We start from the raw sequence: 23,513 nt of genomic DNA, 5'->3' as shown, positions 1-23,513 counted from the left end.
TGGTTCATCCTTTGGAGCAATTTCCAAATACCTGAAGGTATCACATCTGTACAAACAATAGTACGTAAGTATAAACACCATTGGACCACGCAGCCGTCATACCGCTCAGGAAGGAAACGCGTTCTGTCTCCTAGAGATGAACGTACTTTGGTGCAAAAAGTGCAAATCAATCCCAGAACATCAGCAAAGGACCTTGTGAAGATGCTGGAGGAAACAGGTAAAAAAGTATCTATATCCACAGTAAAACGAGTCCTATATCGACATAACCTGAAAGGCCGCTCAGCAAGGAAGAAGTCACTGCTCCAAAACCGCCATAAAAAAGCCAGACTACGGTTTGCAACTGCACATGGGGACAAATATTGTACTTTTTGGAGAAATGTCCTCTGGTCTGATGAAACAAAAATAGAACTGTTTGGCCATAATGACAATCATTATGTTTGGAGGAAAAAGGGGGAGGCTTGCAAGCCGAAGAACACCATCCCAACCATGAATCACGGGGGTGGCAGCATCATGTTGTGGGGGTGCTTTGCTGCAGGAAGGACTGGTGCACTTCACAAATTAGATGGCATCATGAGGAGGGAAATGATGTGGATATATTGAAGCAAAATCTCAAGACTTAAGTCAGGAAGTTCAAGCTTGGTCGCAAATGAGTCTTCCAAATGGACAATGACCCCAAGCATACTTCCAAAGTTGTGGCAAAATGGCTTAAGGACAACAAAGTTAAGGTATTGGAGTGGCCATCACAAAGCCCGGACCTCAATCCTATAGAAAATTTGTGGGCAGAACTGAAAAAGCGTGTGTGATCAAGGAGGTCTACAAACCTGACTCAGTTACACCAGCTCTGTCAGGAGGAATGGGACAAAATTCACCCAACTTATTGTGGGAAGCTTGTGGAAGGCTTCCCGAAATGTTTGATCCAAGTTAAACAATTTAAAGGCAATGCTACCAAATACTAATTGAGTGTATGTAAACTTCTGACCCACTGGGAATGTGATGAAAGAAATAAAAGCTGAAATAAATCATTCTCTCTACTATCATTCTGACATTTTACATTCTTAAAATATAGTGGTGATCCTAACTGACCTAAGACAGGGATTTCTACTAGGATTAAATGTCAGGAATTGTGAAAAACTGAGTTTAAATGTATTTGACTAAGGTGTATGTAAACTTCTGACTTCAACTGTATATACAGTGGGGCAAAAAAGTATTTAGTCAGCCACCAATTGTGCAAGTTCTCCCACTTAAAAAGATGAGAGAGGCCTGTAATTTTCATCATATGTACACTTCAACTATGACAGACAAAATGAGAAAAAAAAATCCAGAAAATCACATTGTAGGATTTTTAATGAATTTATTTGCAAATTATGGTGGAAAATAAGTATTTGGTCAATAACAAAAGTTTATCTAAATACTTTGTTATATACCCTTTGTTGGCAATGACAGAGGTCAAACGTTTTCTGTAAGTCTTCACAAGGTTTTCACACACTGTTGCTGGTATTTTGGCCCATTCCTCCATGCAGATCTCCTCTAGGGCAGTGATGTTTTGGGGCTGTTGCTGGGCAACACGGACTTTCAACTCCCTCCAAAGATTTTCTATGGGGTTGAGATCTGGAGACTGGCTAGGCCACTCCAGGACCTTGAAATGCTTCTTACGAAGCCACTCCTTCGTTGCCCTGGCGGTGTGTTTGTGATCATTGTCATGCTGAAAGACCCAGCCACGTTTCATCTTCAATGCCCTTGCTGATGGAAGGAGGTTTTCACTCAAAATCTCACGATACATGGCCCCATTCATTCTGTCCTTTACACGGATCAGTCGTCCTGGTCCCTTTGCAGAAAAACAGCCCCAAAGCATGATGTTTCCACCCCCATGCTTCACAGTAGGTATGGTGTTCTTTGGATGCAACTCAGCATTCTTTGTCCTCCAAACACGACGAGTTGAGTTTTTACCAAAAAGTTATATTTTGGTTTCATCTGACCATATGACATTCTCCCAATCTTCTTCTGGATCATCCAAATGCTCTCTAGTAAACTTCAGACGGGCCTGGACATGTACTGGCTTAAGCAGGGGGACACGTCTGGCACTGCAGGATTTGAGTCCCTGGCGGCGTAGTGTGTTACTGATGGTAGGCTTTGTTACTTTGGTCCCAGCTCTCTGCAGGTCATTCACTAGGTCCCCCGTGTGGTTCTGGGATTTTTGCTCACCGTTCTTGTGATCATTTTGACCCCACGGGGTGAGATCTTGCGTGGAGCCCCAGATCGAGGGAGATTATCAGTGGTCTTGTATGTCTTCCATTTCCTAATAATTGCTACCACAGTTGATTTCTTCAAACCAAGCTGCTTACCTATTGCAGATTCAGTCTTCCCAGCCTGGTGCAGGTCTACAATTTTGTTTCTGGTGTCCTTTGACAGCTCTTTGGTCTTGGCCATAGTGGAGCTTGGAGTGTGACTGTTTGAGGTTGTGGACGGGTGTCTTTTATACTGATAACAAGTTCAAACAGGTGCCATTAATACAGGTAACGAGTGGAGGACAGAGGAGCCTCTTAAAGAAGAAGTTACAGGTCTGTGAGAGCCAGAAATCTTGCTTGTTTGTAGGTGACCAAATACTTATTTTCCACCATAATTTGCAAATTAATTAAAAATCCTACAATGTGATTTTCTGGATTTGTTTTTCTCATTTTGTCTGTCATAGTTGAAGTGTACCTATGATGAAAATTACAGGCCTCTCTCATCTTTTTAAGTGGGAGAACTTGCACAATTGGTGGCTGACTATATACATTGTAGAATAATAGTGAATACATCACAACTGTGAAATAACACATATGGAATCATGTAGTAACCAAAAGTGTTACATCTAAATATTTTTTATTTTAAATGTGAGATTCTTCAAAGTAGCCACCCTTTGCCTTGATGACAGCTTTGCACACTCTTGGCGTTCTCTCAATCAGCTTCATGGGGTAGTCACCTGGAAGGCATTTCAATTAAACAGGTGTGCCTTGTTAAAAGTTAATTTGTGGAATTTCTTTCCTTCTTAATGCATTTTAGCCTATCAGTTGTGTTGTGACAAGGTATACAGAAGATGGTATTTTACCAAATAGGGCTAAGACCATAACATGGCAAGAACAGCTCAAATAAGCACAGAAAAACGACAGTACATCATTACTTTAAGACATGAAGGTCAGTCAATCCGGAAAACGTGAAGAACTTTGAACGTTACTTCAAGTGCAGTCACAAAAACCATCAAGCGTTATGATGAAACTGGCTCTCATGAGGACCGCCACAGGAAAGGAAGACCCAGAGGTCCCTCTGCTGCAGAGGATAAGTTCATTAGTTACCTGCCTCAGAAATTGCAGCCCAAATAAATGCTTCACAGAGTTCAAGTAACAGACACATCTCAACATCAACTGTTCAGAGGAGACAGCATGAATCAGGCCTTCATGGTCAAATTGCTGCAAGAAACCACTACTAAAGGACACCAATAAGAAGAAGAGACTTGGTTGGGCCAAGACACACGAGCAATGGACATTAGACCGGTGGAAATCAGTCCTTTTGTCTGATGAGTCCAAATGTGAGATTTTTGGTTCCAACTGCCATGCAGAGTAGATGAACTGATGATCTCTGCATGTGTGGTTCCCAGTGTGAAGCATGGAGGAGGTGGTGTGATGGTGCTTTGCTGGTGACACTGTAGGTGATTTATTTAGAATTCAAGGCACACTTACCCAGCATGGCTACCACAGCATTCTTTAGCGATACACCATCCCATCTGGTTTGCGCTTAGTGGGACTATCATTTGTTTTTCAACAGGACAACGACCCAACACACCTCCAGGCTGTGTAAGGGCTATATGACCCGGAAGGAGAGTGATGGAGTGCTGCATCAGATGACCTGACCTCCACAATCACCTGACCTCAACCCAAATGAGGTGGTTTGGGATGAGTTGGACCAAAGAGTGAATGAAAAGCAGTCAAGTGCTCAGCGTATGTGGGAACTCATTCAAGACTGTTGGAAAAACATTCCAGGTGAAGCTGGTTGAGAGAATGCCAAGAGTGTGCAAAGCTACTTCGAAGAATCTAGAATATATTTTGATTTATTTAAGTAAGCATTTCACTGTAAGGTCTACACCTGTTGTATTCAGCGCACGTGACAAATAAACTTTGATTTGATTTGCGGTGCAGCTCATGACAACATAATTTTGCAGATCCTACCTTTAAAGTGATAGTTATTTCCATCTTTATTAAGAGACCGTTTGTTCCTTTGTGTCGTCAGGTAACACTGCCGGAGTGTTCCACCTGCGTTCCAGTGCAGGGAAGTACCAGCTGAACTACACAGATGCTGAGCTAGCCTGTCAAGCTGAGGGGGCTACACTCGCCACCTTCTCTCAGATGGCTGATGCACAACAGGTCAGAGGTCATCCTTTAAAAGGAACATCTGGGATTCAAAACAACAAAGAAGTCACCCTGACACTGTTCATCAATAGCTATTGATCATTACTTTAAAAAAGTTCAAACATTGATGTGCCAATCACAGACTGGCTATTTAACTCAGCAAAATGAGTGTTACCAACTACTTGGGCAGTGGCAGTAGTTTAAAGTTGAACCAGGACATCATTAACTCTCAGCTACATGATACCGGTGATTGAAAGTGATAGTTCACTATTTAGAAGTTTCACAGTGGTAGTGTCCAAATTCTCCCCCTGTGCACTTGCACACTCTCGGTCAGTGGAAACTCCCAGGCTCCAGCCAATGCTTTTAAATCCGTGACGACCAGGAAGTGTAGTTTTTAAGAGAAGGGCAGAGAATCGGGATGCAACCAGTAACTGTCTGATTGACACCCCAACGGCTGATGTTGCAGTTCATGTGTGTGTGTTTGTGTCTTTCTCTAGCTGGGAATGCACCGATGTGTTGCTGGATGGATACAAGGGAAGAAAGTGGGCTATCCAACCAGGTTTCCCTCGGTCAATTGTGGTGACAACCATGTTGGTATAGTGCTATACAAAGACCCTGTGGACCCCAGCAGCAAATACGACACCTTCTGTTACAGACTGTCAGGTAACACCATCAACCAGGGTCGGGCTCCACTTACAGACTGTCAGGTAACACCATCAACCAGGGTTGGGCTCCACTTACAGACTGTCAGGTAACACCATCAACCAGGGTTGGGCTCCACTTACAGACTGTCAGGTAACACCATCAACCAGGGTTGGGCTCCACTTACAGACTGTCAGGTAACACCATCAACCAGGGTTGTGCTCCACTTACAGACTGTCAGGTTACACCATCAACCAGGGTTGGGCTCCACTTACAGACTGTCAGGTAACACCATCAACCAGGGTTGGGCTCCACTTACAGACTGTCAGGTAACACCATCAACCAGGGTCGGGCTCCACTTACAGACTGTCAGGTAACACCATCAACCAGGGTTGTGCTCCACTTACAGACTGTCAGGTAACACCATCAACCAGGGTTGGGCTCCACTTACAGACTGTCAGGTTACACCATCAACCAGGGTTGTGCTCCACTTACAGACTGTCAGGTAACACCATCAACCAGGGTTGGGCTCCACTTACAGACTGTCAGGTTACACCATCAACCAGGGTTGGGCTCCACTTACAGACTGTCAGGTTACACCGTCAACCAGGGTTGGGCTCCACTTACAGACTGTCAGGTTACACCATCAACCAGGGTTGGGCTCCACTTACAGACTGTCAGGTAACACCATCAACCAGGGTTGGGCTCCACTTACAGACTGTCAGGTAATACCATCAACCAGGGTTGGGCTCCACTTACAGACTGTCAGGTTACACCGTCAACCAGGGTCGGGCTCCACTTACAGACTGTCAGGTAACACCATCAACCAGGGTTGGGCTCCACTTACAGACTGTCAGGTAACACCATCAACCAGGGTTGGGCTCCACTTACAGACTGTCAGGTAACACCATCAACCAGGGTCGGGCTCCACTTACAGACTGTCAGGTAACACCATCAACCAGGGTTGGGCTCCACTTACAGACTGTCAGGTAACACCATCAACCAGGGTTGGGCTCCACTTACAGACTGTCAGGTAACACCATCAACCAGGGTTGGGCTCCACTTACAGACTGTCAGGTAACACCATCAACCAGGGTTGGGCTCCACTTACAGACTGTCAGGTAACACCATCAACCAGGGTCGGGCTCCACTTACAGACTGTCAGGTTACACCATCAACCAGGGTTGGGCTCCACTTACAGACTGTCAGGTTACACCATCAACCAGGGTCGGGCTCCACTTACAGACTGTCAGGTTACACCATCAACCAGGGTTGGGCTCCACTTACAGACTGTCAGGTAACACCATCAACCAGGGTTGGGCTCCACTTACAGACTGTCAGGTAACACCATCAACCAGGGTTGGGCTCCACTTACAGACTGTCAGGTTACACCATCAACCAGGGTTGTGCTCCACTTACAGACTGTCAGGTTACACCATCAACCAGGGTTGTGCTCCACTTACAGACTGTCAGGTAACACCATCAACCAGGGTTGGGCTCCACTTACAGACTGTCAGGTAACACCATCAACCAGGGTTGGGCTCCACTTACAGACTGTCAGGTAACACCATCAACCAGGGTTGTGCTCCACTTACAGACTGTCAGGTAACACCATCAACCAGGGTTGGGCTCCATTTACAGACTGTCAGGTTACACCATCAACCAGGGTTGGGCTCCACTTACAGACTGTCAGGTTACACCATCAACCAGGGTTGGGCTCCACTTACAGACTGTCAGGTTACACCATCAACCAGGGTTGGGCTCCACTTACAGACTGTCAGGTTACACCATCAACCAGGGTTGGGCTCCACTTACAGACTGTCAGGTAACACCATCAACCAGGGTTGTGCTCCACTTACAGACTGTCAGGTAACACCATCAACCAGGGTTGTGCTCCACTTACAGACTGTCAGGTAACACCATCAAACAGGGTTGGGCTCCACTTACAGACTGTCAGGTTACACCATCAACCAGGGTTGGGCTCCACTTACAGACTGTCAGGTTACACCATCAACCAGGGTCGGGCTCCACTTACAGACTGTCAGGTAATACCATCAACCAGGGTTGGGCTCCACTTACAGACTGTCAGGTTACACCATCAACCAGGGTTGGGCTCCACTTACAGACTGTCAGGTAACACCATCAACCAGGGTTGGGCTCCACTTACAGACTGTCAGGTAACACCATCAACCAGGGTTGGGCTCCACTTACAGACTGTCAGGTAACACCATCAACCAGGGTTGTGCTCCACTTACAGACTGTCAGGTAACACCATCAACCAGGGTTGGGCTCCACTTACAGACTGTCAGGTAACACCATCAACCAGGGTCGGGCTCCACTTACAGACTGTCAGGTAACACCATCAACCAGGGTTGGGCTCCACTTACAGACTGTCAGGTAACACCATCAACCAGGGTTGTGCTCCACTTACAGACTGTCAGGTAACACCATCAACCAGGGTTGGGCTCCACTTACAGACTGTCAGGTTACACCATCAACCAGGGTTGGGCTCCACTTACAGACTGTCAGGTAACAACATCAACCAGGGTTAGGCTCCACTTACAGACTGTCAGGTAACACCATCAACCAGGGTTGGGCTCCACTTACAGACTGTCAGGTAACACCATCAACCAGGGTTGGGCTCCACTTACAGACTGTCAGGTAACACCATCAACCAGGGTTGGGCTCCACTTACAGACTGTCAGGTAACACCATCAACCAGGGTTGGGCTCCACTTACAGACTGTCAGGTAACACCATCAACCAGGGTTGGGCTCCACTTACAGACTGTCAGGTAACACCATCAACCAGGGTTGGGCTCCACTTACAGACTGTCAGGTAACACCATCAACCAGGGTTGGGCTCCACTTACAGACTGTCAGGTAACACCATCAACCAGGGTTAGGCTCCACTTACAGACTGTCAGGTAACACCGTCAACCAGGGTTGGGCTCCACTTACAGACTGTCAGGTTACACCATCAACCAGGGTTGGGCTCCACTTACAGACTGTCAGGTAACACCATCAACCAGGGTTGGGCTCCACTTACAGACTGTCAGGTAACACCATCAACCAGGGTTGGGCTCCACTTACAGACTGTCAGGTAACACCGTCAACCAGGGTTGGGCTCCACTTACAGACTGTCAGGTAACACCATCAACCAGGGTTGGGCTCCACTTACAGACTGTCAGGTAACACCATCAACCAGGGTTGGGCTCCACTTACAGACTGTCAGGTAACACCGTCAACCAGGGTTGGGCTCCACTTACAGACTGTCAGGTAACACCGTCAACCAGGGTTGGGCTCCACTTACAGACTGTCAGGTAACACCATCAACCAGGGTTGGGCTCCACTTACTGTTACAGGCTTCATTTAAATTCCAGAAAATTCTTGAAGTACTGTACACTGACATTCCAATTCTCCTCAATGCCAATCAATGTGGAATTGTTTACTTCCTGCTATTTACACTACAAATACACAATGGATCAGGGCCGTAGTCATAAAGCGTCTCAGAGTAGGATTTCTGATCTAGGATCAGGTCCCCCCATATCCATATAATAACTAAATTATGATTAGAAAAGGAAACAGATCCTAGATCAGGTTTATGAATATAGGCCTACCAGCCATACTGTCTCCATTCTCTCTATCCCCCTTAATTTCATGTCAGTCTTTCAAGAACATTTAGATGTGTCCTGTGGTACTGTGTATTACTACCCGTCTGTCTCCCTGTAGATGTGTCCTGTGTATTACAACCCGTCTGTCTCCCTGTAGATGTGTCCTGTGTATTACTACCCGTCTGTCTCCCTGTAGATGTGTCCTGTGTACTACAACCCGTCTGTCTCTCTGTAGATGTGTAGATGTGTCCTGTGTATTACTACCCGTCTGTCTCCCTGTAGATGTGTCCTGTGTACTACAACCCGTCTGTCTCCCTGTAGATGTGTCCTGTGTATTACAACCCGTCTGTCTCTCTGTAGATGTGTCCTGTGGTACTGTGTATTACAACCCGTCTGTCTCCCTGTAGATGTGTAGATGTGTCCTGTGTATTACAACCCGTCTGTCTCCCTGTAGATGTGTAGATGTGTCCTGTGTATTACAACCCGTCTGTCTCTCTGTAGATGTGTAGATGTGTCCTGTGTATTACAACCCGTCTGTCTCTCTGTAGATGTGTCCTGTGTATTACAACCCGTCTGTCTCTCTGTAGATGTGTCCTGTATATTACAACCCGTCTGTCTCTCTGTAGATGTGTCCTGTGTATTACAACCCGTCTGTCTCCCTGTAGATGTGTCCTGTGTATTACAACCCGTCTGTCTCCCTGTAGATGTGTCCTGTGGTACTGTGTATTACAACCCGTCTGTCTCCCTGTAGATGTGTAGATGTGTCCTGTGTATTACAACCCGTCTGTCTCTCTGTAGATGTGTCCTGTGTATTACAACCCGTCTGTCTCCCTGTAGATGTGTCCTGTGTATTACAACCCGTCTGTCTCTCTGTAGATGTGTAGATGTGTCCTGTGTATTACAACCCGTCTGTCTCCCTGTAGATGTGTCCTGTGGTACTGTGTATTACAACCCGTCTGTCTCCCTGTAGATGTGTAGATGTGTCCTGTGTATTACAACCCGTCTGTCTCCCTGTAGATGTGTCCTGTGGTTCTGTGTATTACAACCCGTCTGTCTCCCTGTAGATGTGTCCTGTGGTACTGTGTATTACAACCCGTCTGTCTCTCTGTAGATGTGTCCTGTATATTACAACCTGTCTGTCTCCCTGTAGATGTGTCCTGTGTATTACAACCCGTCTGTCTCCCTGTAGATGTGTCCTGTGTATTACAACCCGTCTGTCTCCCTGTAGATGTGTCCTGTGTATTACAACCCGTCTGTCTCCCTGTAGATGTGTCCTGTGTATTACAACCTGTCTGTCTCTCTGTAGATGTGTCCTGTGTATTACAACCTGTCTGTCTCTCTGTAGATGTGTCCTGTGTATTACAACCCGTCTGTCTCCCTGTAGATGTGTCCTGTGTATTACAACCTGTCTGTCTCTCTGTAGATGTGTCCTGTGTATTACACCCTGTCTGTCTCTCTGTAGATGTGTAGATGTGTCCTGTGTATTACAACCCGTCTGTCTCCCTGTAGATGTGTCCTGTGTATTACAACCTGTCTGTCTCTCTGTAGATGTGTCCTGTGTATTACAACCCGTCTGTCTCTCTGTAGATGTGTCCTGTGTATTACAACCCGTCTGTCTCTCTGTAGATGTGTAGATGTGTCCTGTGTATTACAACCCGTCTGTCTCCCTGTAGATGTGTCCTGTGTATTACAACCTGTCTGTCTCTCTGTAGATGTGTCCTGTGTATTACACCCCGTCTGTCTCCCTGTAGATGTGTCCTGTGTATTACAACCCGTCTGTCTCTCTGTAGATGTGTAGATGTGTCCTGTGTATTACAACCCGTCTGTCTCCCTGTAGATGTGTCCTGTGTGTGTGGAAGTGGGTACGTAGGCAACGGGGACTTCTGTAACGGAGACCTGGCCAGTGTTGTGGCTACCAACTTAAACTACTCTGTATTCTACAATGTAAGTGTATTGTTTCATTCAGGACTAATCCTAAATTAAGATCCTCACATGCAACTCAGACTTAATTGTATTAATTCAAATTAAAGTAATCGAATTAGCACAAATGTCAAATAATATTTGGGACATTTGCAAACATTTACAGGTGATATGGATCTCAAGTTAGAATTTGGCCCTACTTTGTGACTGCAAATATTGAAAAACATTCAATTTTCTCTCCTGGTTGTAGATATTGTTGAAGTATGCAGGCTCGTCGACAGAGGGAGAAGTTCTGTTGGACTTTCTGTCCAGCAGTTCATCCTATGCCACTCTGTTTGTGCCACTCAACGCTGGGTTCTCTGAGAATGAGGTGATTTTATTTTAAACGTCTGAAATCATGGAACAAAAAAAGAGAAATTTTTACTTACTTTTTCCTGTAAATTAATGTATTTTTTGTCATTTAAAAAGGGATAGTTCACCTAAATTACATATTGGTTTGCTTACCCTGTAAGAAGTCTATGTACTAGCTATGACAGTAATCCATGCTTTGGTTTAGTTTCCCTGGCACCGTTTTCAAATGCTAACGCTTTAGCATTTGTGGCACAAATCTCATTCAAGTCATGGGACCGGTATAATTTTTTTTGCACATCATATCCAAATCATCTATGTGACTTGTGAGCTTCAAAATCAATGAGATATTGATGATTTAGACATTATATCGGTCCCATGACTTGAATGGGATTTGTGCCACAAATGCTAAAACGTTAGCATTTGAAAACAGTGCCAGGGAAACTAAAGCATGGATTACTGTCATATCATGTTCATAGACTTCTTACAGGGTAAAGAAACGAATGACATTTTGGAATTTGTGTGCACTATCCCTTTAAAAAAACAACGTTTATATAAATGATGTATAATTTTGTCTTATTTATTTGATGTATATTTTCTTGACTGTATGTAGACGTTATCAGACCGGGATGTGGAGTATCATATCTCCACGAACAACAGCATTATGTTCTACGAGGACCTGAAACATGATGGAGTCATTCCTTCCAGACTGGGATATAATCTCTCACTGGTCATTTCCCCCAGCAACACCACACAGCAGAACCAGTGGACCGGTCTGGTAAAAATGTCCAGGAGATGGTTTTGCAATTCAAACAGTCTTTACTTCAGATCAACATGTTACTAATAAACTTGTAAAAGAAATAAAAAATAATAATAATAAACAAAAAAATGAAGTGGATAATATCATACATTTCTTAAAGCAACAATTCATTTCATGGATGTTTGGATTTGGATTAAGTGATTCTTGAATTTGTGTGTGTGACGGTTGTTTCTCCACAGGAACCCCAGACATTCAAGCTAGTGAACCGGAGGCTAGTGTTGACCTGGGACATCCCAGCATACAATGGAATTATCCATGTCATAGAGGGCCCACTCAGAGCCCCGCCCTTACCAGTGAGTTAATAAGCAGTTGAGTGAAGTTGTACCCTAGATGCTGATCTTGGATCAGTTTTTCATTTCCCCCACTAATGGTTAAGGTTGGGGTAGCTGATCCTAGATCTGTAACTAGGGGAAACGTCAACCCAGAGTGAACAGGGTTCATCTGCTCCTTATCAGACCATTATAACAATCCTAATTCATTGCAAATTCCAGCCCTATTCCAGAGCCACACAAGGAGTCTCTGGTCAACAGTAACACACTGCATTATGGGAGAATAGGGTCTCTGGTCAACAGTAACACACTGCATTATGGGAGAGTAGGGACTCTGGTCAACAGTAACACACTGCATTATGGGAGAATAGGGTCTCTGGTCAACAGTAACACACTGCATTATGGGAGAATAGGGTCTCTGGTCAACAGTAACACACTGCATTATGGGAGAGTAGGGACTCTGGTCAACAGTAACACACTGCATTATGGGAGAATAGGGTCTCTGGTCAACAGTAACACACTGCATTATGGGAGAATAGGGTCTCTGGTCAACAGTAACACACTGCATTATGGGAGAATAGGGTCTCTGGTCAACAGTACCACACTGCATTATGGGAGAATAGAGTCTCTGGTCAACAGTAACACACTGCATTATGGGAGAATAGGGTCTCTGGTCAACAGTAACACACTGCATTATGGGAGAATAGGGTCTCTGGTCAACAGTAACACACTGCATTATGGGAGAATAGGGTCTCTGGTCAACAGTAACACACTGCATTATGGGAGAATAGGGTCTCTGGTCAACAGTAACACACTGCATTATGGGAGAATAGGGTCTCTGGTCAACAGTAACACACTGCATTATGGGAGAATAGAGTCTCTGGTCAACAGTAACACACTGCATTATGGGAGAATAGGGTCTCTGGTCAACAGTAACACACTGCATTATGGGAGAATAGGGTCTCTGGTCAACAGTAACACACTGCATTATGGGAGAATGGGGTATCTGGTCAACAGTAACACACTGCATTATGGGAGAATAGGGTCTCTGGTCAACAGTAACACACTGCATTATGAGAGAATAGAGTGGCTTTGTCCCTTCTAGTAATTATATTTCTATGACTATCATTCCAGGTGCACCATGCCCAGTCAACAGGCCACGCCCAAGGGGGCGGGACTGTGGCCACTTCCATCCTGGTCACCTGTCTGATAGTCTGCGTCATCGCTGGCCTCACCTATTACGTCTTCAAACACAAGAATGACGCCTTCCGCTTCCACTACTTCAAGGTAACAAGTCCTTCCAACAGTACTATAGACCAGGCCCACTGGGCCCACAGGGCTGTAGTCAACAGTACTATAGACCAGGCCCACTGGGCCCACAGGGCTGTAGTCAACAGTACTATAGACCAGGCCCACTGGGCCCACAGGGCTGTAGTCAACAGTACTATAGACCAGGCCCATTGGGCCCACAGGGCTGTAGTCAACAGTACTATAGACCAGGCCCACTGGGCCCACAGGGCTGTAGTCAACAGTACTATAGACCAGGCCCACAGGGCTATAGTCAACAGTACTATAGACCAGGCCCACTGGGCCCACAGGGCTGTAGTCAACAGTACTATAGACCAGGCCCATTGGGCCCACAGGGCTGTAGTCAACAGTACTATAGACCAGGCCCATTGGGCCCACAGGGCTGTAGTCAACAGTACTATAGACCAGGCCCATTGGGCCCACAGGGCTGTAGTCAACAGTACTATAGACCAGGCCCAATGGGCTGTAGTCAACAGTACTATAGACCAGGCCCACTGGGCCCAATGGGCTGTAGTCAACAGTACTATAGACCAGGCCCACAGGGCTGTAGTCAACAGTACTATAGACCAGGCCCACAGGGCTGTAGTCAACAGTACTATAGACCAGGCCCATTGGGCCCACAGGGCTGTAGTCAACAGTACTATAGACCAGGCCCAATGGGCTGTAGTCAACAGTACTATAGACCAGGCCCACTGGGCCCAATGGGCTGTAGTCAACAGTACTATAGACCAGGCCCACAGGGCTGTAGTCAACAGTACTATAGACCAGGCCCACTGGGCTGTAGTCAACAGTACTATAGACCAGGCCCACTGGGCCCACTGGGCTGTAGTCAACAGTACTATAGACCAGGCCCACAGGGCTGTAGTCAACAGTACTATAGACCAGGCCCACTGGGCTGTAGTCAACAGTACTATAGACCAGGCCCACTGGGCCCACTGGGCTGTAGTCAACAGTACTATAGACCAGGCCCACAGGGCTGTAGTCAACAGTACTATAGACCAGGCCCACTGGGCTGTAGTCAACAGTACTATAGACCAGGCCCAATGGGCTGTAGTCAACAGTACTATAGACCAGGCCCACAGGGCTGTAGTCAACAGTACTATAGACCAGGCCCACTGGGCCCACAGGGCTGTAGTCAACAGTACTATAGACCAGGCCCAATGGGCTGTAGTCAACAGTACTATAGACCAGGCCCACTGGGCCCACAGGGCTGTAGTCAACAGTACTATAGACCAGGCCCACAGGGCTGTAGTCAACAGTACTATAGACCAGGCCCAATGGGCTGTAGTCAACAGTACTATAGACCAGGCCCACAGGGCTGTAGTCAACAGTACTATAGACCAGGCCCACTGGGCCCACAGGGCTGTAGTCAACAGTACTATAGACCAGGCCCACAGGGCTGTAGTCAACAGTACTATAGACCAGGCCCAATGGGCTGTAGTCAACAGTACTATAGACCAGGCCCACTGGGCCCACAGGGCTGTAGTCAACAGTACTATAGACCAGGCCCAATGGGCTGTAGTCAACAGTACTATAGACCAGGCCCACTGGGCCCACAGGGCTGTAGTCAACAGTACTATAGACCAGGCCCACTGGGCCCACAGGGCTGTAGTCAACAGTACTATAGACCAGGCCCACAGGGCTGTAGTCAACAGTACTATAGACCAGGCCCACAGGGCTGTAGTCAACAGTACTATAGACCAGGCCCACTGGGCCCACAGGGCTGTAGTCAACAGTACTATAGACCAGGCCCAATGGGCTGTAGTCAACAGTACTATAGACCAGGCCCACTGGGCCCACAGGGCTGTAGTCAACAGTACTATAGACCAGGCCCAATGGGCTGTAGTCAACAGTACTATAGACCAGGCCCACTGGGCCCACAGGGCTGTAGTCACCAGTACTATAGACCAGGCCCACAGGGCTGTAGTCAACAGTACTATAGACCAGGCCCACTGGGCCCACAGGGCTGTAGTCAACAGTACTATAGACCAGGCCCACTGGGCCCACAGGGCTGTAGTCAACAGTACTATAGACCAGGCCCGCAGGGCTGTAGTCAACAGTACTATAGACCAGGCCCACAGGGCTGTAGTCAACAGTACTATAGACCAGGCCCACAGGGCTGTAGTCAACAGTACTATAGACCAGGCCCATTGGGCCCACAGGGCTGTAGTCAACAGTACTATAGACCAGGCCCACAGGGCTGTAGTCAACAGTACTATAGACCAGGCCCACTGGGCCCACAGGGCTGTAGTCAACAGTACTATAGACCAGGCCCATTGGGCCCACAGGGCTGTAGTCAACAGTACTATAGACCAGGCCCATTGGGCCCACAGGGCTGTAGTCAACAGTACTATAAACCAGGCCCACAGGGCTATAGTCAACAGTACTATAGACCAGGCCCACTGGGCCCACAGGGCTGTAGTCAACAGTACTATAGACCAGGCCCACAGGGCTGTAGTCAACAGTACTATAAACCAGGCCCACAGGGCTGTAGTCAACAGTACTATAGACCAGGCCCACTGGGCCCACAGGGCTGTAGTCAACAGTACTATAGACCAGGCCCACAGGGCTGTAGTCAACAGTACTATAGACCAGGCCCACAGGGCTGTAGTCAACAGTACTATAGACCAGGCCCACAGGGCTGTAGTCAACAGTACTATAAACCAGGCCCACAGGGCTGTAGTCAACAGTACTATAGACCAGGCCCACTGGGCCCACAGGGCTGTAGTCAACAGTACTATAGACCAGGCCCACTGGGCCCACAGGGCTGTAGTCAACAGTACTATAGACCAGGCCCAATGGGCTGTAGTCAACAGTACTATAGACCAGGCCCACAGGGCTGTAGTCAACAGTACTATAGACCAGGCCCACAGGGCTGTAGTCAACAGTACTATAGACCAGGCCCACTGGGCTGTAGTCAACAGTACTATAGACCAGGCCCACTGGGCCCACTGGGCTGTAGTCAACAGTACTATAGACCAGGCCCACAGGGCTCTAGTCAACAGTACTATAGACCAGGCCCACTGGGCTGTAGTCAACAGTACTATAGACCAGGCCCACAGGGCTGTAGTCAACAGTACTATAGACCAGGCCCACTGGGCCCACAGGGCTGTAGTCAACAGTACTATAGACCAGGCCCACTGGGCCCACAGGGCTGTAGTCAACAGTACTATAGACCAGGCCCACTGGGCCCACAGGGCTGTAGTCAACAGTACTATAGACCAGGCCCACTGGGCCCACAGGGCTGTAGTCAACAGTACTATAGACCAGGCCCACTGGGCCCATAGGGCTGTAGTCAACAGTACTATAGACCAGGCCCACAGGGCTGTAGTCAACAGTACTATAGACCAGGCCCACTGGGCCCACAGGGCTGTAGTCAACAGTACTATAGACCAGGCCCACTGGGCCCACAGGGCTGTAGTCAACAGTACTATAGACCAGGCCCACTGGGCCCACAGGGCTGTAGTCAACAGTACTATAGACCAGGCCCACTGGGCCCACAGGGCTGTAGTCAACAGTACTATAGACCAGGCCCACTGGGCCCATAGGGCTGTAGTCAACAGTACTATAGACCAGGCCCACAGGGCTGTAGTCAACAGTACTATAGACCAGGCCCACTGGGCCCACAGGGCTGTAGTCAACAGTACTATAGACCAGGCCCACTGGGCCCACAGGGCTGTAGTCAACAGTACTATAGACCAGGCCCACAGGGCTGTAGTCAACAGTACTATAGACCAGGCCCAATGGGCTGTAGTCAACAGTACTATAGACCAGGCCCACAGGGCTGTAGTCAACAGTACTATAGACCAGGCCCACTGGGCCCACAGGGCTGTAGTCAACAGTACTATAGACCAGGCCCACTGGGCCCACAGGGCTGTAGTCAACAGTACTATAGACCAGGCCCACAGGGCTGTAGTCAACAGTACTATAGACCAGGCCCAATGGGCTGTAGTCAACAGTACTATAGACCAGGCCCACTGGGCCCACAGGGCTGTAGTCAACAGTACTATAGACCAGGCCCAATGGGCTGTAGTCAACAGTACTATAGACCAGGCCCACTGGGCCCACAGGGCTGTAGTCAACAGTACTATAGACCAGGCCCACTGGGCCCACAGGGCTGTAGTCAACAGTACTATAGACCAGGCCCACAGGGCTGTAGTCAACAGTACTATAGACCAGGCCCACAGGGCTGTAGTCAACAGTACTATAGACCAGGCCCACTGGGCTGTAGTCAACAGTACTATAGACCAGGCCCACTGGGCCCACAGGGCTGTAGTCAACAGTACTATAGACCAGGCCCAATGGGCTGTAGTCAACAGTACTATAGACCAGGCCCACTGGGCCCACAGGGCTGTAGTCAACAGTACTATAGACCAGGCCCACAGGGCTGTAGTCAACAGTACTATAGACCAGGCCCACTGGGCCCACAGGGCTGTAGTCAACAGTACTATAGACCAGGCCCACAGGGCTGTAGTCAACAGTACTATAGACCAGGCCCACAGGGCTGTAGTCAACAGTACTATAGACCAGGCCCACAGGGCTGTAGTCAACAGTACTATAGACCAGGCCCACAGGGCTGTAGTCAACAGTACTATAGACCAGGCCCATTGGGCCCACAGGGCTGTAGTCAACAGTACTATAGACCAGGCCCACTGGGCCCACAGGGCTGTAGTCAACAGTACTATAGACCAGGCCCACTGGGCCCACAGGGCTGTAGTCAACAGTACTATAGACCAGGCCCACTGGGCCCACAGGGCTGTAGTCAACAGTACTATAGACCAGGCCCACAGGGCTGTAGTCAACAGTACTATAGACCAGGCCCACAGGGCTGTAGTCAACAGTACTATAGACCAGGCCCATTGGGCCCACAGGGCTGTAGTCAACAGTACTATAGACCAGGCCCACAGGGCTGTAGTCAACAGTACTATAGACCAGGCCCACTGGGCCCACAGGGCTGTAGTCAACAGTACTATAGACCAGGCCCATTGGGCCCACAGGGCTGTAGTCAACAGTACTATAGACCAGGCCCATTGGGCCCACAGGGCTGTAGTCAACAGTACTATAAACCAGGCCCACAGGGCTATAGTCAACAGTACTATAGACCAGGCCCACTGGGCCCACAGGGCTGTAGTCAACAGTACTATAGACCAGGCCCACAGGGCTGTAGTCAACAGTACTATAGACCAGGCCCACTGGGCCCACAGGGCTGTAGTCAACAGTACTATAGACCAGGCCCACTGGGCTGTAGTCAACAGTACTATAGACCAGGCCCACAGGGCTGTAGTCAACAGTACTATAGACCAGGCCCACAGGGCTGTAGTCAACAGTACTATAGACCAGGCCCACTGGGCCCACAGGGCTGTAGTCAACAGTACTATAGACCAGGCCCACAGGGCTGTAGTCAACAGTACTATAGACCAGGCCCACAGGGCTGTAGTCAACAGTACTATAAACCAGGCCCACAGGGCTGTAGTCAACAGTACTATAGACCAGGCCCACTGGGCCCACAGGGCTGTAGTCAACAGTACTATAGACCAGGCCCACTGGGCCCACAGGGCTGTAGTCAACAGTACTATAGACCAGGCCCACAGGGCTGTAGTCAACAGTACTATAGACCAGGCCCACTGGGCCCACAGGGCTGTAGTCAACAGTACTATAGACCAGGCCCACTGGGCCCACAGGGCTGTAGTCAACAGTACTATAGACCAGGCCCACTGGGCCCACAGGGCTGTAGTCAACAGTACTATAGACCAGGCCCATTGGGCCCACAGGGCTGTAGTCAACAGTACTATAGACCAGGCCCACAGGGCTCTGATCAACACTACTTTGCATTCTACCCTAGCCTACATAATACTTTATTTAGTTTTCTTCAATTTGAAAAAAACAAACTAACAATTTTCTGTGGTTGAAAACGTATAAATGTACAATAACGTGGAACCAAATGCACCGGGAGTTAACTTTTTGACCAGTCACTCAGAGGGCTTTGACTGTGTTCTCCGTAGTGTGTTTTAGTTGTATTGTATTTTACATTTGTGTGACTTGCCTATCAGCGTGTCGTGTTTTTTTGTGGACCCCAGGAAGTGTAGCTGCTGCTGCTGCTCATGGGGTTTTTAACAAACACATTTTACACATTTGACATTCACCGAATAACAATAAGCCAGAAATCCAGTCAATCTACGCCAATATGCCACTCCTTGTCAAGCTAAACAATTTGTTTGCCATGACAAGGAGTAGCAAGGAGGTAGGGAGGGGGGAAAACTGAAAACGAGCTGTTATTGGCCGAGATGTTTGGAACTCTTTCTTATTTGTCTATTAACTCATGTATAAATGATGTCACCGTGGATGGCCAAAACTCCATCCCACCAAAACAGGCTGACATTTCAGTCAGCCTTTTCAAATAGTTTACATTAAAACAGGCATTATCATCATTTTCACAATTTCACACTATTTTTCCAACCTCAGCGTTGTTTATTAGGTACACCAGCCCATTCACGAAAATGTACTGCTCCTACAGACAGTGAGTCTCGTGGTTGTGGCTTCTTATATAAAGCAGGCAGACAGGCATCAAGACATTCAGTTACTGTTCGGTTGAATGTTAGAATGGGCAAAATGAGAGACCTAAGCGAAATTTGAGCGTGGTATGATCGTCGTTGCCAGACGCGCCGGATCCAGTATCTCAGAACAGCCGGCCTCCTGGGTTTTTCACGTACGACAGTGTCTAGGGTTTACAGAGAACGGTGGGACAAACAAAACATCCAGTCAGCGGCAGTCCTGTGAGCGAACACAGCTCGTTGAGAGAGGTCGAAGCAAACAGGCTAATAACGGTTCTGTACAACACTGGTCTGCAGAACGACATCTCAGAACACACAACTCATCGGTCCTTGTCATGGATTGGCTACTGCAGCAGACGACCACACCGGGTTCCTATCAGATAAAGACAAGAAGAAACGGCTCCAGTGGGCACGTGATCGCCAACACTGGACAGTTGAGGAGAGAAATAAAGGCTACCACGATAGAAATAAAGCTAGGCTACCACGTTATAAATAAAGGCTACCACGTTGGAAATAAAGGCTACCACCTTAGAAATAAAGGCTACCACGTTAGAAATAAAGGCTACCACGTTAGAAATAAAGGCTACCACGTTAGAAATAAAGGCTACCACGTTAGAAATAAAGGCTACCACGTTAGAAATAAAGGCTACCACGTTAGAAATAAAGGCTACCACGTTAGAAATAAAGGCTACCACGTTAGAAATAAAGGCTACCACGTTGGAAATAAAGGCTACCACCTTAGAAATAAAGGCTACCACCTTAGAAATAAAGGCTACCACCTTAGAAATAAAGGCTACCACCTTAGAAATAAAGGCTACCACGTTAGAAATAAAGGCTACCACGTTAGAAATAAAGGCTACCACGTTAGAAATAAAGGCTACCACGTTAGAAATAAAGGCTACCACGTTAGAAATAAAGGCTACCACGTTAGAAATAAAGGCTACCACGTTGGAAATAAAGGCTACCACGTTGGAAATAAAGGCTACCACGTTGGAAATAAAGGCTACCACGTTAGAAATAAAGGCTACCACGTTAGAAATAAAGGCTACCACGTTAGAAATAAAGACTCATGCCAAACCAGTGATGTTAAGCTAATGCATGTTTTCATGTTCATTTAGATTTATGCCTATCAGTCTAATTCGAGTGTTTGAACTTTTAACGCGGCTAGATTATAGTGGGGTGTGGTTTCGTTGCATCCAATGGCAGTGGTATGGCAACGAGCCGCTTGTGGATTTGACAGTGCTAACGCAGTTCCGCCTCCAACGATGCAAAATGGATGTCAATCTGATTGAATCTAGTTGTTGTATAAATACAAAATATCTGACATTGTATTCCCATTTGAACTTAGTTGTGCCTTTAAATGGTTGAAAGCACAGTGGAACCCTCCCAAGTGGTACGGCGGTCTAAGGCACTGCATCGCAACCGGCCGTGATCGGGAGTCCCATAGGGCGGCACACAATTGTTCCAGCGTCATCCGAGTTAGGGCAAGGTTTTGGCAGGGGGGGCTTTATTTGGCTCATCGTGCTCTAGCGACTCCTTGTGGCGGACCGGGCGCCTGCAGGCTGACCTCGGCCGTCAGTTGAACAGTGTTTCCTCTGACACGTTGGTGCGGCTGGCTTCTGGGTTAAGTGGGCGTGTGTTAAGAAGCACGATTTGGCGAGTCACGTTCCGGAGAACACATGACTCGACCTTCGCCTCCCGAGCCAGTTGTGGAGTTGCAGCGATGAGACAAGGTCGTAATGGGGGAGAAAAAGGGGGTAAAAAATAAATAAAAGCACAGTGATAAATCAAATCAAATGTATTTATTAAAGCCCTTCTTACATCAGCTGATATCTCAAAGTGCTGTACAGAAACCCAGCCTAAAACCCCAAACAGCAAGTAATGCAGGTGTAGAAGCCCCTGTAGAAGCACACATTGAGAATTTGCCTGTCTCTGAGTGGGTGAATCAAGGTTACCCACATTTCCACGTTGAAATGACATGGTATGCCCAGATAAAGGGGGGCTTTCTAAAAACAGATTTGATTGACTGACATGTCTCGTCTCCCATGGTGACAGAATGAAGAGGAGGGCGATAAGCCTGCTCTGGTGTCTATTCCCAACCCGCTCTACATCGGTTCCAGAGCCTTCAACCAACCTTTTGGTATCAATGAACAATTTGTAAGTCTCAATAATGATGTGTTATATCTCAATAACACAACTGATCAATATGTAAGGCCAGGATTCAATCTGATCCCGCCTGTCAACAATGCTATATTTAAAGGTAATGACTGATTGAGGCGACACATGTAGTGTGGATGCAGTCTGTGAAATGTGGGAACGTTGCCTTTAAAAGCTGCTTGTCAATAACCCACAATCATATTGAATGTTAAGTCAATTTTATATCTCAGTACTGTTAAGCTTAAAACACTTTTTGTTGTTATAACCACATTGGATTTAAGAGTAAATCCATACTGAACTTCTGCCTCTGGGGGTAGTCTTGAGCCAAAAGGGGTCCCCTGAATGGACTGAAATACTGTTCACAAATAACCATCTAGCCTAATGGTTTAACATGTTCTTTCCCTGTCTAGGAAGAGGCTGAACCAGCAGAACCAGCAGAACCAGCAGAACCAGCTCCTCAACTACTGGATTTATGAGAACAATAACAACATTATGTGGGCACTTAAGGAAGGGTTGGAGTTAATTGACTTTCTGCATTTGAACAAACTATGCTGGGAATGTGTAAATAAAATATGACTTAGGCCTATATTTTCCAAAGACAATGGCTGGGTTTCAATCCGTGAAAACGCCGTCTGTGATTTTTAAAAGGCGGAGATGGCATTACTGGCAAACACTATTAGAATTTACCTTAAAATGTCAAACGTGTTAAAACGCGGTCTCCTTTAAAAAGGCGCATTGTCATCTGTCCTATCCTCTACTCTATTACATGCTTTGAATTTAATCCTAAACTCGGCAGTAGGTCTGTTTTCCCCCAAAAAATGTTAAGGGACGAGGCTGGATTGAAAACTGGATTGACAACGCGACAGAAACAACACTGATGCAAAATGTCAGGCATGTTTATATGACACTGTATTAAAATATTCCTTCTATGCATCCCTTGTATAGATTATTGGTCGTTATTTGATGGTATAAATTCGGTTACTACAACAATAACCATTTATTCATATGAGCTCCCTTTCACCCAACAATCACATTTTTCATTTAAAATTTGACTTTCCCCAGATTTATCTTTTTTAGATTAAAGATGTATTTTACAACACATACCAGATTAAAAAAATCTATATTAATCTACTGGACTGACACCATTAGATAGCCTACCTTAAGTTGACGTTTGTTTACCCGACATTTTTACTTCTAAAATGTCACCCTAGCTTCCCTTTAAAGCCGCAAACCTTCTCAAAAGGGGAGCTCCACCCCCCAACTCCAGGACTCTGCTCCTCAGAGGGAGCTCCACCCACCCCCAGAGCTCTGCTCTCACAAAGCAGCGCACCCATCCCCCCCAGAATGGAGGGAAGAGAAGGAGAGAGGGAGATGAGCTGCAGTGTAGGCTGGAGCAGCATGAACAGAGAGAAGGGAATGAGAGGGGGACCCGAGCTGCAGTGTTGGCTGGAGCAGCATGGACAGAGAGAAGGGAATGAGAGGGGGACCCGAACTGCAGTGTTGG

The 23,513-nt window shown here is 47.2% G+C and overlaps 1 protein-coding gene across 1 annotated transcript in view; it reads left to right on the top strand.

The window, feature by feature from the left end:
- Window positions 1-22,942, top strand: part of stab1 (stabilin 1) — a gene marked incomplete at its 5' end in the record, with an annotated part of 178,735 nt that extends 155,793 nt beyond the window's left edge. The window contains 9 exons of the mRNA XM_038983579.1: window positions 4,264-4,397; window positions 4,880-5,045; window positions 10,474-10,580; window positions 10,807-10,926; window positions 11,518-11,682; window positions 11,904-12,017; window positions 13,128-13,280; window positions 21,908-22,009; window positions 22,420-22,942. Coding sequence (XP_038839507.1) covers window positions 4,264-4,397; window positions 4,880-5,045; window positions 10,474-10,580; window positions 10,807-10,926; window positions 11,518-11,682; window positions 11,904-12,017; window positions 13,128-13,280; window positions 21,908-22,009; window positions 22,420-22,485 — 1,127 coding nt within the window. The remainder of the gene's footprint in view (window positions 1-4,263; window positions 4,398-4,879; window positions 5,046-10,473; window positions 10,581-10,806; window positions 10,927-11,517; window positions 11,683-11,903; window positions 12,018-13,127; window positions 13,281-21,907; window positions 22,010-22,419) is intronic.
- Between the last annotated feature and the right edge of the window lie 571 nt (window positions 22,943-23,513).

Source organism: Salvelinus namaycush, unplaced genomic scaffold (genome assembly GCF_016432855.1).
Source record: "Salvelinus namaycush isolate Seneca unplaced genomic scaffold, SaNama_1.0 Scaffold176, whole genome shotgun sequence".
NCBI classification, from domain to species: domain Eukaryota; kingdom Metazoa; phylum Chordata; class Actinopteri; order Salmoniformes; family Salmonidae; genus Salvelinus; species Salvelinus namaycush.
Note: the sequence above shows the minus strand (reverse complement) of the source record. Positions and strands in the feature narration are given on the sequence as shown.